Source organism: Sapajus apella, unplaced genomic scaffold, assembly GCF_009761245.1.
Source record: "Sapajus apella isolate SASKATOON/1434 unplaced genomic scaffold, GSC_monkey_1.0 scaffold124, whole genome shotgun sequence".
Classification (NCBI taxonomy): Eukaryota; Metazoa; Chordata; class Mammalia; order Primates; family Cebidae; genus Sapajus; species Sapajus apella.
This window is the reverse complement of record NW_022437064.1, coordinates 1,147,855-1,161,997: the sequence shown is the minus strand read 5'-3', so window position 1 is coordinate 1,161,997 and position 14,143 is coordinate 1,147,855. Positions and strand designations below refer to the sequence as shown.

The following is a 14,143-nucleotide window of genomic DNA, read 5'->3' as shown; positions in this document are numbered from 1 at the left end:
ATCACACCAATTAGGATGCCTTTTGCCTCTTCCCTTTTGCATGGGTTTCATATGCCAACACATCGTCTTGCATGACTTTTCCAAAGTATGTATTAACTTCCAGTATTGAATACTATCTAGAACAAAGGAGCCAGCCCTATCCTTCTGGAATTTTCAATCTGCATTTATATAATTTTCAGAATTAGTAGCAGAATTAAACTGTTTGTTCTAAGTGAGCATAACCAAGTAGCTTATCTTTAAATTTAGGGGAGAAAACATATTAAGAGTACCAAGTTTTATCATCCTGTGAAGTATAACACAAGGCAAATCATGATCCCACTGCTACTTCTTGGGATAGCAACATTTCTTGATTGAGGGAGAGGAAGGGAAGTTATTTTTGATAATCACTCAGCATGAACCAAAAAGTAAACTTATTATAGTTTGCAGAGTCTTCCATTGGCTGCCCAAACTACTTTTCTATGAAACAAAAGAAAATTTGCTCAGAATATTACTAGATTTATGTCCATACTTACACCATTTTCTTATTGAATACAAATGAGTAGTGACAGAAGTAAAGAGATGATCCCAAATGAAGTCTCATGGGAGGAGACTAACCCCCTAATCCAGTGCTATACAAGCAATACTTATTCAATGCATGCTGCCTCCTGCCAACAAGAGGGAAGAAGACTGCCCACCCAGTGGTGAGTGGAGATTTTACTAATAAATTTATTGCCATGGTCTCAAGCTATAATTAGAGCAAAGTCCACAACCAATTGTCCTCACTCAGAATGTCTCACCTTCCTGGATTATAAACATTTTCTAGAACGTAAATATATGTGTTTGCATCAGAAAGAATACATATGCAAATGAAAACAGTTTGTGTTCTACTTTGGTAAAAATTAGGTCTCTTAGTAGTAGAAAAAAAATTTATAGTGAGATTTCCCAAATCTTTCTTTAGGAGATGATTTCAACGATAGCACTTCTATCAAACAAAGTTTTTGTTACAACTTGAAAAGAAAATTAATGTTTTCTTCTTTGGAAATGAAAGCATTTATTAATACCACAACTGAATTAGAATTTTATGGCCTTTTCCTTCATGTAGCAATGTACTTTCCAACTTTCCATCTCTGCTTATCTGACTAGTAAGCCATAACCCATGTTAGTGACCTCATATATTCTGGCTGACCATTTACAGATTCTTCTTAAAATATAATGCCACAACTCCACCTACATATGTCTGCTAGGCAGTAAACTACTTTCAGGTGAAAGATTTTTATGCTATGTGGTGAATGTGGTTGTCTATTTGTGTCCACAGCTTCTTGAATGTACCTGTTGAAATGTAATGGCCTGTAGTTGATAAGGTTTCTCAAATCTTAACAGTTTCTCAAACCTTTAACTATTGCTAGCATAATTAAATGGTGGTTTTGAACTGACTGGAGCACTCAGTGTCTCTTGGTCAGTTTTCAAAGAGGCTACCTACATACATCTTTCCTCTAAGCTTCAGATTAGTCAGTGTGACTGATTATATGGTTAAAACATTGTTTCCTGTATTTGCTGGCTAGACAAAGGGGTTGTTTACACTGTGGTTGGTTGCTTGTTTTTTACTTTATTGTGTCTTTGTGTGATTAGATTTAAACCGTATAAATTGGGAAACTGGGGAAACAAGGTAGGGAGAATAGAGAGCTACAAGGATTGAGTTATGATTCTGGCTCTTCTTGATGGTTTCTCATCCCTATCCTCTCTTATCAGTAGGCACTAGTGGCACATTAGACCTTTACTGAAATGAACACACCAAAATAGAGGACAGTATGACAACTACGACTGTGTCTTATTTACGTTTGCATCCTCAGGACTTGCCTATGTAGTCAGCAACCAAATTATAGGTGTTTTGGTGAAAAATAAAAACACTGCTACCACCCTGTACTGTATCATTCCCTGAAAGCCCAGAACACAATATAGATGTGTATATTTTATTTTATATTAAATCTCTAGTTCCAAGCATTATCATCACTGATAGCTGTACAGCTCTAGATAACATTTCACTTGTCACAGCTAATGGACAACCATCAAGGATCTTGTGGTTTATAATTCACATCATGAATGCTGTTGTTATTGCATAGTTTTTTTTTTTTAATCACTATAGCCACTTATGAAATAATTGAAAACAAGATTTATCAGATTTTCTAAGGGCAGCAATGGAAGGGTCTCTTTGCTTGAAATAGACAACAAATGAGGTTGACATGAAGAATGTACTCACAGATGCAGCCTGGAAAGATGAATAGTGCAAGTGAACTATTTAAACTTCAACCTCTCAAAGGTGGCCAAATAGGAACAGCTCCAGAGCACAGTTCCCAGCGTGAGAGATGCAGAAGGCGAGTGATCTCTCTGCATTTCCAACTGAGGTACCAGTCAATAGGACTGATTGGTTAGTGGCTGTAGTCCAAGGAGGGCAAACCAGGGCAGGGCAGGGCACTGCCTCACCCAGGAAGTGCAACTGACTGAAGGATCAGGGACGTTCCCGCTGCTCCCCTGCACTTCAGTTCAGATACTGTGCTTCTCCTTTGGCTTCTGCAACTCACAGACCAGGAGATCCCCACCAGGCTGAAAAGTGCCACAAGTTAACAGCACAGACCTGAGTAGCAGATCCAGCCAGTGCCATGGGTTGTCAGCACAGATCTGTGCAGACGTTTTGACTAGCACTGAGAGTAACTGTGGGATGGTGCTACTCACTCCTAAGAAAAGGGGAGCTGAAAGCAGGGAAACAGGTGATATGGCTGGCTGGGTCCCACCCTCACAAAGACCAGCAAACTGAAGCCCTCTTGCTTGAGAGTTTCACAGCCAGCACATCAGTTTGAGCTTGACCCAGGACGATCAAAGTCAGTGGGGCAAAGGGCATCCACCATTGCTGAGGCAGGCCTAAACCTACCTGTGTAAACAAAAGCTAGAGGAAGTTTAAACAGCAGCTGGATTGAGTCCATGACAGTGCAGCAGTGCCTCTGCAGGCAGACACGGGACAGACTGCCTCCTGAAGTGGCTCCCTGACCCCTGTATAACCAAAAAGAGGCCTCATACAGGAGAGCTCTGGCTGATACCTGGCAGGTACCCTTCGGAGACAAAGCTACCAGAGGTAAGATCAGGAAGCAATCCTTGCTGTTCTGCAAACTCCACGGGTGATTCCCAGGCAAGCAAGGTCTAGAGTAGACCTCCAGCAGTTCTACAGCAGAGGGACCTCACTGTTAGAAGGAAAAGTACACAACAAAAAGAAATAGCTTCAACATCAACAGAAAGATGTCCACTCAGAGACCCCATCTGAAATTACCAACTTCAAAGATCGAAAGTAGATAAATCCATGAAGATGGGAAGAAACCAGTACACAAAAGGATGAAACCATCAAAGACCAGAATGCCTCTCCTACTCCAAGGGATCATAACTCCTCACAAGCAAGGGAACAAAAAAGGATAGAGAATGAGTTTGCTGAATTGATAGAAGCAGGCTTGAGAAGGTGGGTAATAACAAATTTCTCTGAGCTAAAGGAATATATTCTAACCCAATGCAAAGAAACAAAAAACCTTGAAAAAGGGTTAGACAAAATGCTAACTAGAATAACCAGCTTAGAGAAGAACATAAATGACTTGATGGAGCTGAAAAATACAGCACGAGAACTTTGCAAAGCATACACAAGTTTCAATAGCCAAATTTATCAAACAGAAAAAAAGATATAAGAGATTGAAGATCAACTCAATGAAAAAAACAAAAAGCAAGATTACAGAAAAGAGAGCGAAAATAAATGACCAAAGCCTCCAAGAAATATGGGATTATGTGAAAAGACCTAATCTACACTTGATTGGTGTACCTGAATGTGATGGGGAGAATGAATCCAAGCTGTAAAACATTCTTCAGCGTACTATTCAGGAGAACTTCCCCAACCTAACAAGGCAGGCCAACATTCAAGTCCAGGAAATACAGAGAACAACATGAACATATTCCTCAAGAAGAGCAACCCCAAGGCACATAATCATCAGATTCACCAGGGTTGGAATGAAGGAAGAAATGCTAAGGGCAGCCAGAGAGAAGAGTCGGGTCACCCACAAAAGGAAACCTGTCAGACTCACAGAAGATCTCTCAGCAGAAACCCTACAACCCACAAGAGACTGGGGGCCAATATTCAAAATCCTTACAGAAAAGAACTTTCAACCAAAAAATTCATATCCAGGCAAACTAAGCTTCGTAAGTAAAGAAGAATTAAATCCTTTACGGACAAACAACTGCTGACAGATTTCATCACCACCAGACCTGTCTTACAAGAGCTTCTGAAAGAAACACTAAACATGGAAAGGAAGAACTAGTACCATCCATTGCAAAAACGTACCAAATGGTAATGACCAATGATGCAATGGAGAAACTGCATCAACTAACAGGCAAAATAGACAGCCAATAATAAAATGGCAGGACCAAACTCACATATAACAATATTAGTGTTAAATGTAAACGGCCTAAATATCCTAATCAAAAGATACAGATTGGCAAGCTGGATAAAAAGTCAAGACCCATTGGTGTGCTGTATTCAAGAGACCCATCTCATGTGCAAAGACACACCAAGACTCAAAAGGATGGAAAAAAGTTTACCAAGCAAATGGAAAGCAAAAAAAGCAGGGGTTGCCATCCTACTCTCTGATAAAACAGACTTTAAATCAACAAAGATCAAAAGAGACAAAGAAGGACATTACATAATGGTAAAAGGATCAAGGTAACAAGAAGAACTAACTATCCTAAATATATATGCACCCAATACAGGAGCACCAAGACACATAAAGGAAGTTCTTAAGAACCAACAAAGAGACTTAGACTCCCACACAATAATAGCAGGAGACTTTAACACTCCACTGTCAATATTAGATTAACAAGACAGAAAATGAACAAGGACATCCAGGACTTAAATGCAGATCTGGACCAAGCAGACCTAATAGACATCTACAGAAATCTCCACCCCATATCCACAGAACATACAATCTTCTCAGCACCACATCACACTTATTCTAAAATTGACCACATAATTGGAAGTAAATCACTCCTCAGCAAATGCAAAATAACGGAAATCATAACAGTCTCTCACACCACAATGCAATCAAATTAGAACTCAGGATTAAGAAACTCACCCAAAACCACACAACTACATGGAAATTGCACAACTTGCTCCTGAATGACAAATGGGTAAACAATGAAATAAAGGCAGAACTAAAGATATTCTTCAAAACCAACAAGAACAAAACTATAATATACCAGAATCTCTGGAACACATTTAAAACAGTGGCTAGAGGGAAATTTATAGCAATAAATGCCCAAGTGAGAAGCAAGGAAAGATCAAAAATTGACATCCTGTCATCAAAATTGAAACAAGAGAAGCAAGAGAAGCAAGATCAGAAAAACTCAAAACCTAACATAAGGCAAGAAATAACTAAGATCAGAGCAGAACTGAAGGAGATAGAGACACAAAAAAACCCTTCAAAAAATCTATAAATCCAGGAGCTGGTTTTTTGAAAAGATCAACAAAATAGACAGCTAGCTAGACTAATAAAAAAGAAAAGAGAGAAGAATCAAATAGATGCAATAAGAAATGTTAAAGGGGATATCACTCCAATTCCACAGAAATATAAACTTCCATCAGAGGTTACTACGAGCAACTCTATGCACATAAACAAGTAAACCTGGAAGAAATTCATAAATTCCTAGACACTTACAGCCTCCCAAGGCTAAACAAAGAAGAAGTTGAATCCCTGAATACACCAATAAGGGCTGAAACTGAGGCAGCAATTAATAGCCTACCAACGAAAAAAACTCCAGGTCCAAATGGGTTTACAGCCAAATTCTACCAGAAGTACAAAGAGGAGCTGGTATTATTCCTTCTGAAACTATTCCAAACAATACAAAAAGAGGGAATCCTTCCTAACTCTTTTTATGAGACCATCATCATCCTGATACCAAAACCTGGCAGAGACACAACTAAAAATGAAACTTCATCCATAATGAAATCAATGCAGAAATATTCAATAAAATACTGGCAAAGCAAATGCAACAGCACCACCAAAAGTTTATCTATCATGATCAAGTAGGCTTCATCCCAGGGATGCAAGGCTGGTTCAACATGCACAAATCTATAAATGTAACCCATCACATAAACAGAACCAAAGACAAAAACCACATGATTATCTCAATAGATGCAGAGAAGGCCTTCAACAAAATTCGACAACCCTTTCTGCTAAAAATGCTCAATAAACTAGGTATCACTAGAATGTATCTCAAAATAATAAAAGCTATTTATGACTAACCCATAGCCAGTATCATACTGAATGGACAAAAACTGGAAGCATTCCCTTTGAAATATGGCACTAGACAATGATGCCCTCTCTCACCATCCCTATTCAATGTAGCACTGGAAGTTCCAGCCAGAACAATCATGCAATAAAAAGAAATAAAGGGTATTCAATTAGGAAAAGAGGAAGTCAAATTCTGTATTCAAAGATGACATGCTTGTACATTTAGAAGACCCCATCATCTCAGTCCAGAATCTCCTTACGCTGATAAGCAACTTTAGCAAAGTTTCAGGATACAAAATCAAGGTGCAGAAATCACAAGCATTCTTATACACTAATAACAGACAAACAGCCAAATCATGAGTGAACTCTCATTCGCAATAGCTACAAAGAGAATAAAATACCTAGAAATGCAACTAACAAAAGATGTGAAGGACCTCTTCAAGGAGAACTACAAACCACTGCTCAAGAAAATAAGAGAGGACACAAACTGATGGAAAAATATTCCATGCTCCTGGTTAGGAAGAATCAATATCATGAAAGTGGCCATACTATCCAAAGTAATTTATAGATTCAATGCTATCCCCATCAAGCTATCATTAACCTTATTCACAGAACTGGAAAAATCACTTTAAACTTCATATGGTACCAAAAGAGAGCCTGCATAGCCAAGACAATCCTAAATAAAAAGAACAAAGCTGGAGGCATCACACTACCTGACTTCAAACTACACTGCAAGGCTACAGTAATCAAAACAGCATGGTACTGATACTAAAGCAGAGATATAGACCAATGGATCAGAACCCAGGCCTCAGAAGTAACATCGTGAAAATGGCCATATTGCTCAAAGTAATTTAAAGATTCAATGCTATCCCCAACAAACTACCAATGACCCTCTTCATAGAACTGGAAAAAACCGCTTTAAACTTCATATGGAAACAAAAGAGAGCCCTGCATAACCAAGACAATCCTAAGCAAAAAGAACAAAGCTGGAGGCATCACACTACCTGACTTCAAACTATACTACAAGGCTACAGTAATCAAAACAGCATGGTACTGGTACCAAAACAGATATATAGACCAATGAAACAGAACAGAGGCCTCTGAAGCAATGCCACACATCTACAACTATCTGATCTTTGACAAATCTGACAAAAACAAGCAATGGGGAAAGGATTCCCTGTTTAATAAATGGTGTTGGGAAAAGTGACTAACCATGTGCAGAAAGCTGAATCTGTACCCCTTCCTTACACCTTACACTAAAATTAACTCCAGATAGATTAAATATTTAAATGTAAGACCGATCACCATAAAAACCCTAGAAGAAACCTAGGCAAAACCATTCAGAGGACAGAGGCATAGGCAAGAACTTCATGACTAAACACCAAAAGCATTAACAACAAAAGCCAAAATAGACAAATGGTATCTAATTAAACTTAAGAGTTTCTGCACTGCAAAAGAAACAATCATCAGAGTGAACCAGCAACCAACAGAATGGGAAAAAATTTTTGCAATCTACCCATCTGACAAAGGGCTAATATCCAGAATCTACAAAGAACTAAAGCAGATCTACAAGAATAAAAACAAACAAACCCATTCAAAATGGCAGAAGGTATAAATAGACACTTTACAAAAGAAGACATTTATGAGGCCAACAAACATAGAAAAATACTCATCATCACTGGTCATTAGAGAAATGCAAATCAATCAAAACCATATTGAGATACCATCTCACGCCAGTTAGAATGGTGATCATTAAAAAATCAGGAGACAACAGATGCTGGAGAGGATGTGGAGAAATAGGAACACTTTTACACTATTGGTGGGACTGTAAATTAGTTCAACCATTGTGGAAGACAGTGTGGCAATCCTCAAGGATCTAGAAATAGAAATTCCATTTGACCCAGCAATCCCATTACTGGGTATATACCCAAAGGATTATAAATCATTCTATTATAAAGACACATGCACTCATATGTTCATTTCAGCACTGTTTACAATAGCAAAGACCTGGAACCAACCCAAATGCCCAGAAATGACAAACTGGACATAGAAAATGTGGCACATATACACTGTGGAATACTATGTAGCCATAAAAAAGAATGAGTTTATGTCCTTTGTAGGGACATGTATGAATCTGGAAACCATCATTCTCAGCAAACTGACACAAGAACAGAAAACCAAATACCACATATTCTCACTCTTAGGTGGGTGTTGAACAATGAGAACACATGGGCACAGGGAGGGGAACGTCACACACTGGGGTCTGTTGGGGGGTGGGGACCTAGGGCAGGGACATCAGGGGGTCGGGAGGTTGGAGAGGGATAACATTGGGAGACATGCCTGATATAAGTGACGGGGGGATGGAGACAGCAACCCACCATGGCATGTGTGTACCTATGCAACAATCCTGCAAGATCTGCACATGTACCCCAGAACTTAGAGTACAATTTTAAAAAAATAATTCAACTTCTCCTCCTCCTCTGCTCTTCTGCTAGTTCTGCTTGTTCTGCTTTGCAGAACATTTTGAATTTTTAATAATATGCTAATTTTTTCATTCAATGTCATATCCTGGAGAAAATTATACAGAAGTCATTCTACCAATATTTTAAATTAAAAAGGTATTATTTGGGAAATTTATATTGTTTGGGATTATTTTAAACCTCAATAATTGTTTTGTTTTGTCCATGGACTTTTTATGTTCAAAGGTAGTGACAATAACTAATAATGCATTCATATTTCTTTCTTCTCAAATTTCAGTTTTAGGAGGAGAATAATAACATTTCACTGGGGCAGACAGTCAGCAAAGTTGATATATATTCTAATTATTTTGATAGCATTTTTTAAGATTCATGAGATAAATTATTTAAGAATTCAAACACATAGGGAAAGGATTGTCTCAATATATAATAAAAAATTAGCACTGGTCTGTGATTTTAAACTTTCTAGTTTTTATGTTAGTCTAAGCCCCCAGATTGTAAATAATATTTTCCTCAAAACATAGCATTCTACTTAAATTCATACCCGCTTAAGAATTTTTCCCAGCACCTTTGAACCTGGAGTGACTAGGGAAAGAAGAATTGGTAACATCTTAGAATGTTAGAGCTGAGTGAAATAGTAGATATCATCACATCTAAGCCCTAATTTTATTGGCAAGAAAATAAAGGCCAGAAGGCAGTTAGGGAGAAAAAGGGAAAAGTCCTTTTTCCATGTCACTCATGTGGTTGGTGTGAAGAAAAAACTACTGCCCATCTTCTATGCCAAGTTGGCCAGCATTCTGTATACAATTTTTTAATTACAATACATTTAAAACAAATTCTTCTCTAACTCACAACTCTTGCTTTACAAAATAACGTACTTTTGTATACAAAATCCAAGTGACCCACAGCCCTACACTCAGTTCTCACTCTGTTATGGATTTTATATCTATCTCTTGTAAAGGTGGTGTGGGGTGGCTGAACATGGTAAAGTACATAAAGCTTTTTAGAACAAAGGTTTTGCTAGTTGAAGCAATTTTAAATGTTTCCATTAATAGGAACTGCAAAAATAGAAAGATGAACAGATTCTGAAATTTTATATCTATTTATTCTTTCCATAAGGCTAATCGAATATGTGTCCTTGACAGGTGTGTTCGCTTCAGTGATAATTTTGATGGGCTAGTGCTTTCTTCAGAAAATAAGATAAAACAGGTCTTTTCCCAAGTTGCCTTATATTTAAACATATCTCCCAAACTCAAAGTGATAGGAAAACGGTGTGTTTGACAATATGCTAATTGCTAGATGTTTTCATGTTAGGAAGTGAGACTCATCTTTAGATGGGAGAAAGGGAACCTGGAGGTATGGGTGCAGCTGCAGGTGACTTAAAAGAGAATTCCAGGGGGTAAAACAGGTAGAGAGGACCTTTAACTATGGGCATGACCTACTACATGACTGCTTTTAAAGTCCTATTATCAGCATTTTCACAATCACCTGACTCATAGTACCCTATGGTCTCATCCCAACTTTCTGCCCTTGACCCCAGCTGTTCCAAGTATAAGCCCTAGTGAAACTTGACAATAAATACACATACTCCTTGGAACTTCTTAATCTAGTAACTGAAAGAGAGCATTCACTGTTATTTCATAACAAATGTTCAGCCAAAAGGATTGTTATCAGCAAAAAGGATTCCAGTAACATATAGGGTCCAAAGTGATTTGTAACAAATTAATGCCAAAAAGCTGGAAAAATAATTTCATTTCCAAGTACTTTGTAGCTTCAAACCTCAGCAGAATTGTAAAAACTTATCAATTAATGTAATTTTTATTTGAAGAATTTATTGCCTGAATGGATCTTTGGATACAGGTCATTTCCCATATTAAAGATGCCAGTTTTCAAGTCTGAAACTCTTAGTTATATCTTAACAACATTGGCAAAAAGCACAGAGATTGCATGTTATTAAAATTTTTAAAGCATTGCATTTTAAAGACTTTTACAACTAGCAAATAGAAAAAAAGTCAAGTACCTCTTATAATATTTAATATCCTCACATATATTTATACACTATATATTTCTCAATATATTTTATTTTAGGAAAAATGTAAGTAAGCCAACGAACCCAGAACTTGCCAGTTACTTATATTTAGCATGTTTTCCAAGTACTAACTTGAGGCAGAAAAGTGGTTTTCAACCAAAAATATTATTTTATGTGTATACATTTATTCAAACACATTAAACCTTGAAACATGTTTTACCTCTTTTGTTTAAAAGAGCATAGTTAAACGGAGTAGTTTCTCTTTACGGCATCTGGCAAATTGTGTATGCTTAATAACTAATTGTTGATCTGATGGGGGAGAAGTTTTCATTAAAAAAAAAAAAAATTCTCCAGGATTAATCACAGATATGACCTTGGTCTTATATTGGTTTAAAGAATACTAAAACCAAAGACAGAAATCTAGGGTAACTGTCAGGATGCTTCTGCCAGTCAGTGGTCCAGCCCCATCGGGCTAAAACACATTCACTCCCACAGGCCTCATCTCAATTATCCCAGGAAATTCTGTCAAAATGCTAAAAGGAACAAGAGATACAACTGTGTTGGAATTGATCTAAGGTCCCTTTTAGTCTCTCTCTCTGTCTCCCTCTTTACTTTTATAAGGGAATAGTTATGGAAGGGAAGAGGCAGTAGTGCTGTAAGGAACCAAGCAACAGACTGAAATTCAAGGCTTGTGGGCTTAAATCACATCTCTGCTAACAACGGCTCTGAGATCATTGCAAAATTACTTAGACTTTTTACAAGCTAGTTACTTCCAACTCCCTCATCTATAAACATATGAGGTTGGACTAAATCTCCAAAGCCGTTTCCAGTTCCCAAACCCTGTAATTCACACTGCCTATAAAAAATAAATGTAACTCTGGGACGTTCATTTTTGAAAGTAAAGTTGTAAAGAGTTTGGACTTTTTATTAACAAATGCCGGAAGCTATATGGAACTTTGTGGGTGCTCGATAAATATTAAGCAATCAATTTTATCTTTCATCTGCAAAATGGGGTGAGTAATGCTGACTTGTCTCCCAGAATTTTGTGTGAGAAATAATAAATGAGAACAAAGCACTTTTCAGATAATGAAGTAATTTGAATAAGCTGTTTTAATAGGTCTGAGGTCTAGACAGATGATGCAAGAATAAAGTGTATTTTTTATTATTACATCTATGAAATACAACAGTCTTTTCATCTATTTAAGAAGAAACAGTCATTATCCTTGCTTATCATCAAAAAGTCAGCATGGATAATTTCTGTGCAAATGGAATTTTTCATATGATTTTAACATTTATTGCTTTTAACAGAATGCAGCTTTTATTCTTACCTGATATCAAAATGGAATCATATCTTGATTTAAATAATTTAATGAGGCTTTCCATCAACATTATACTACTCTGCTCAATGAAAATGCTTTCTGAAATGACTGATAAGCTGCACAAATGAGAAAACTGTAAATTTAATAATCTTCCCACTCAAAGATAACACAATTCAGGAACTGATAGGAAAATGAGATATTGCATTCTGGTTTCCTGGAGACTTCTACAGTATGGATTTTTTGGACACATGTTCAATAAATAATATGTTCTGTAATTTTTACAGTGTTTCAACAAAAGACAGCCAGAAGACAATCTGATGATGACAAGTTCCGTGGTCTTCCTAAGAAACAAGGTACTAATGCTAACTTCAGTCTATTTAGAAATCTCTAAGTAAAATATCAAGAAATCTTATGAATACCGAATAAAGCCTCTAAGGACAGAAGTATGTAATTGTGTGCTTTATAAATTTTACTCTTAATCTCACACCATGCAATTTTGCCGTAATACAATTAATGCAAGAAAATTTTTTTAATTAACAAAGGCATGAAATGGCCTTGTCAGAATGTCTGTGGTAATGTTGTTGATATTATCATGAGGATTCTAGGAAGGTCAACTAAGAAAAATTCTCCAAGATTCATCAGAGGCCATGTTTTCATAGACCTATAAGGGAAGCCTCTGGAACCTAACTTGGTAGGAGTGGTAAATGATTTGATTCCTCCAAACAAAGGAGCTAGCATGAGTTTTCTGTGCTCTGCACTAAATGCCAATCAAAGACTGCATCCTTTTCAACTGTTCTCTTGCCTTCACATTTGGTCTAACATTTCTTGAACAATTATTAGTTATACAGAGAAAAGCTGAAATTGTACCCACAGAACATTTTCCACAGACAGAATATTTTCTCCCTCCAGTTTTCCCTGAAATATTTGTCTTCTATTGAAAAGAGAGACTCTAGCAGATTATTTATTATAATACTTTATCTGATAATAAGGCCTTATTCAATGTTCGAAAATGAAAAACATTAAAGGTGACAAGAGGTGGGGGTAACATTAGCTGCCCATGATAATGAATGTGTATATACAAGCCCATCTTTTAAATAACTTCAGTCCAAACTAAGATTTCCTTGAAACTGGTGCCAGTAAATTGTTGAGAGAGATGCTGGAATAAAACCAGGAAATTATTTCACAGCAACTACTAACCACTCCCACTCAGGCTCCTTTTTCCTATTGTGAAGATGGCTGGGAATGGATTGCACCAAATTCTAACAACCACTGAACTACTAAATACAGACCCTCAATGGGCCTGCTCCTAGAACATTAACAATCACCTTTCAAACAAAGGTGTATTCCTAAATGAGTGATCTTCACCCATCACTTCAAGCAGCATTTTTCTCAACAGCAAGGTGGTACTTAGATCATTCTTCCAATTAATACATGGTGTTTGAATGCAACACATGATGAAGCTGAACTTCTGTTCTCTCGTGAAACACTTGAATATACTGCTTGCAAATTTATATGCAAAAAACTCTTTGACAGTTTTCCCTTTTTAGTGATTTCATATTTAAGGAGGAAGATAGATCTTTTCTTAAGTCTACTATTATCCTCCCACTGTGCCTTTAGCTCTCTTAAGAAATAAATGCAAAGCTCCATCTGAGATCATTGTACAATTAGGATTAGAACAGCTACTAAAGATTTAAACGAAGTAGATTAAGATTATATCTACCTGGCCTCCCTGACATACCTCACAGAGCTTTGGAAAGAATAAAGAGAAGAAATGCTTTGAGCTTTTTGGGAGAAAAATCCCTGAAGTGTTTTTCTTATAAATTATTAAATTACTGTGGTTTTAATTAAATTATGTTAGAATTAAGGAGAAAATGTGAAGAGGGCCGCAGGAGATGAAGGGAAGTGACAAGTATCAAGTGTAATGAAGAGATCCTTGGAATGTTTGATCTTGTCATTTATCCTTCCGGCCATCCCACAGAGCAATGCAAGGAAGGGTTGCTAGTATCTGTTAAGCCTAGAAGAGCC

The 14,143-nt window shown here is 37.0% G+C and overlaps 1 protein-coding gene across 4 annotated transcripts in view; it reads left to right on the top strand.

Annotated features, from left to right (window-relative positions):
* BANK1 (B cell scaffold protein with ankyrin repeats 1) overlaps window positions 1-14,143 on the top strand; it is a 307,020-nt gene that overhangs the window by 265,339 nt on the left and 27,538 nt on the right. For all 4 annotated transcript variants that reach the window (XM_032261513.1, XM_032261511.1, XM_032261514.1 and 1 more), the window contains one exon: window positions 12,403-12,471. In XM_032261513.1, coding sequence (XP_032117404.1) covers window positions 12,403-12,471 — 69 coding nt within the window. The remainder of the gene's footprint in view (window positions 1-12,402; window positions 12,472-14,143) is intronic.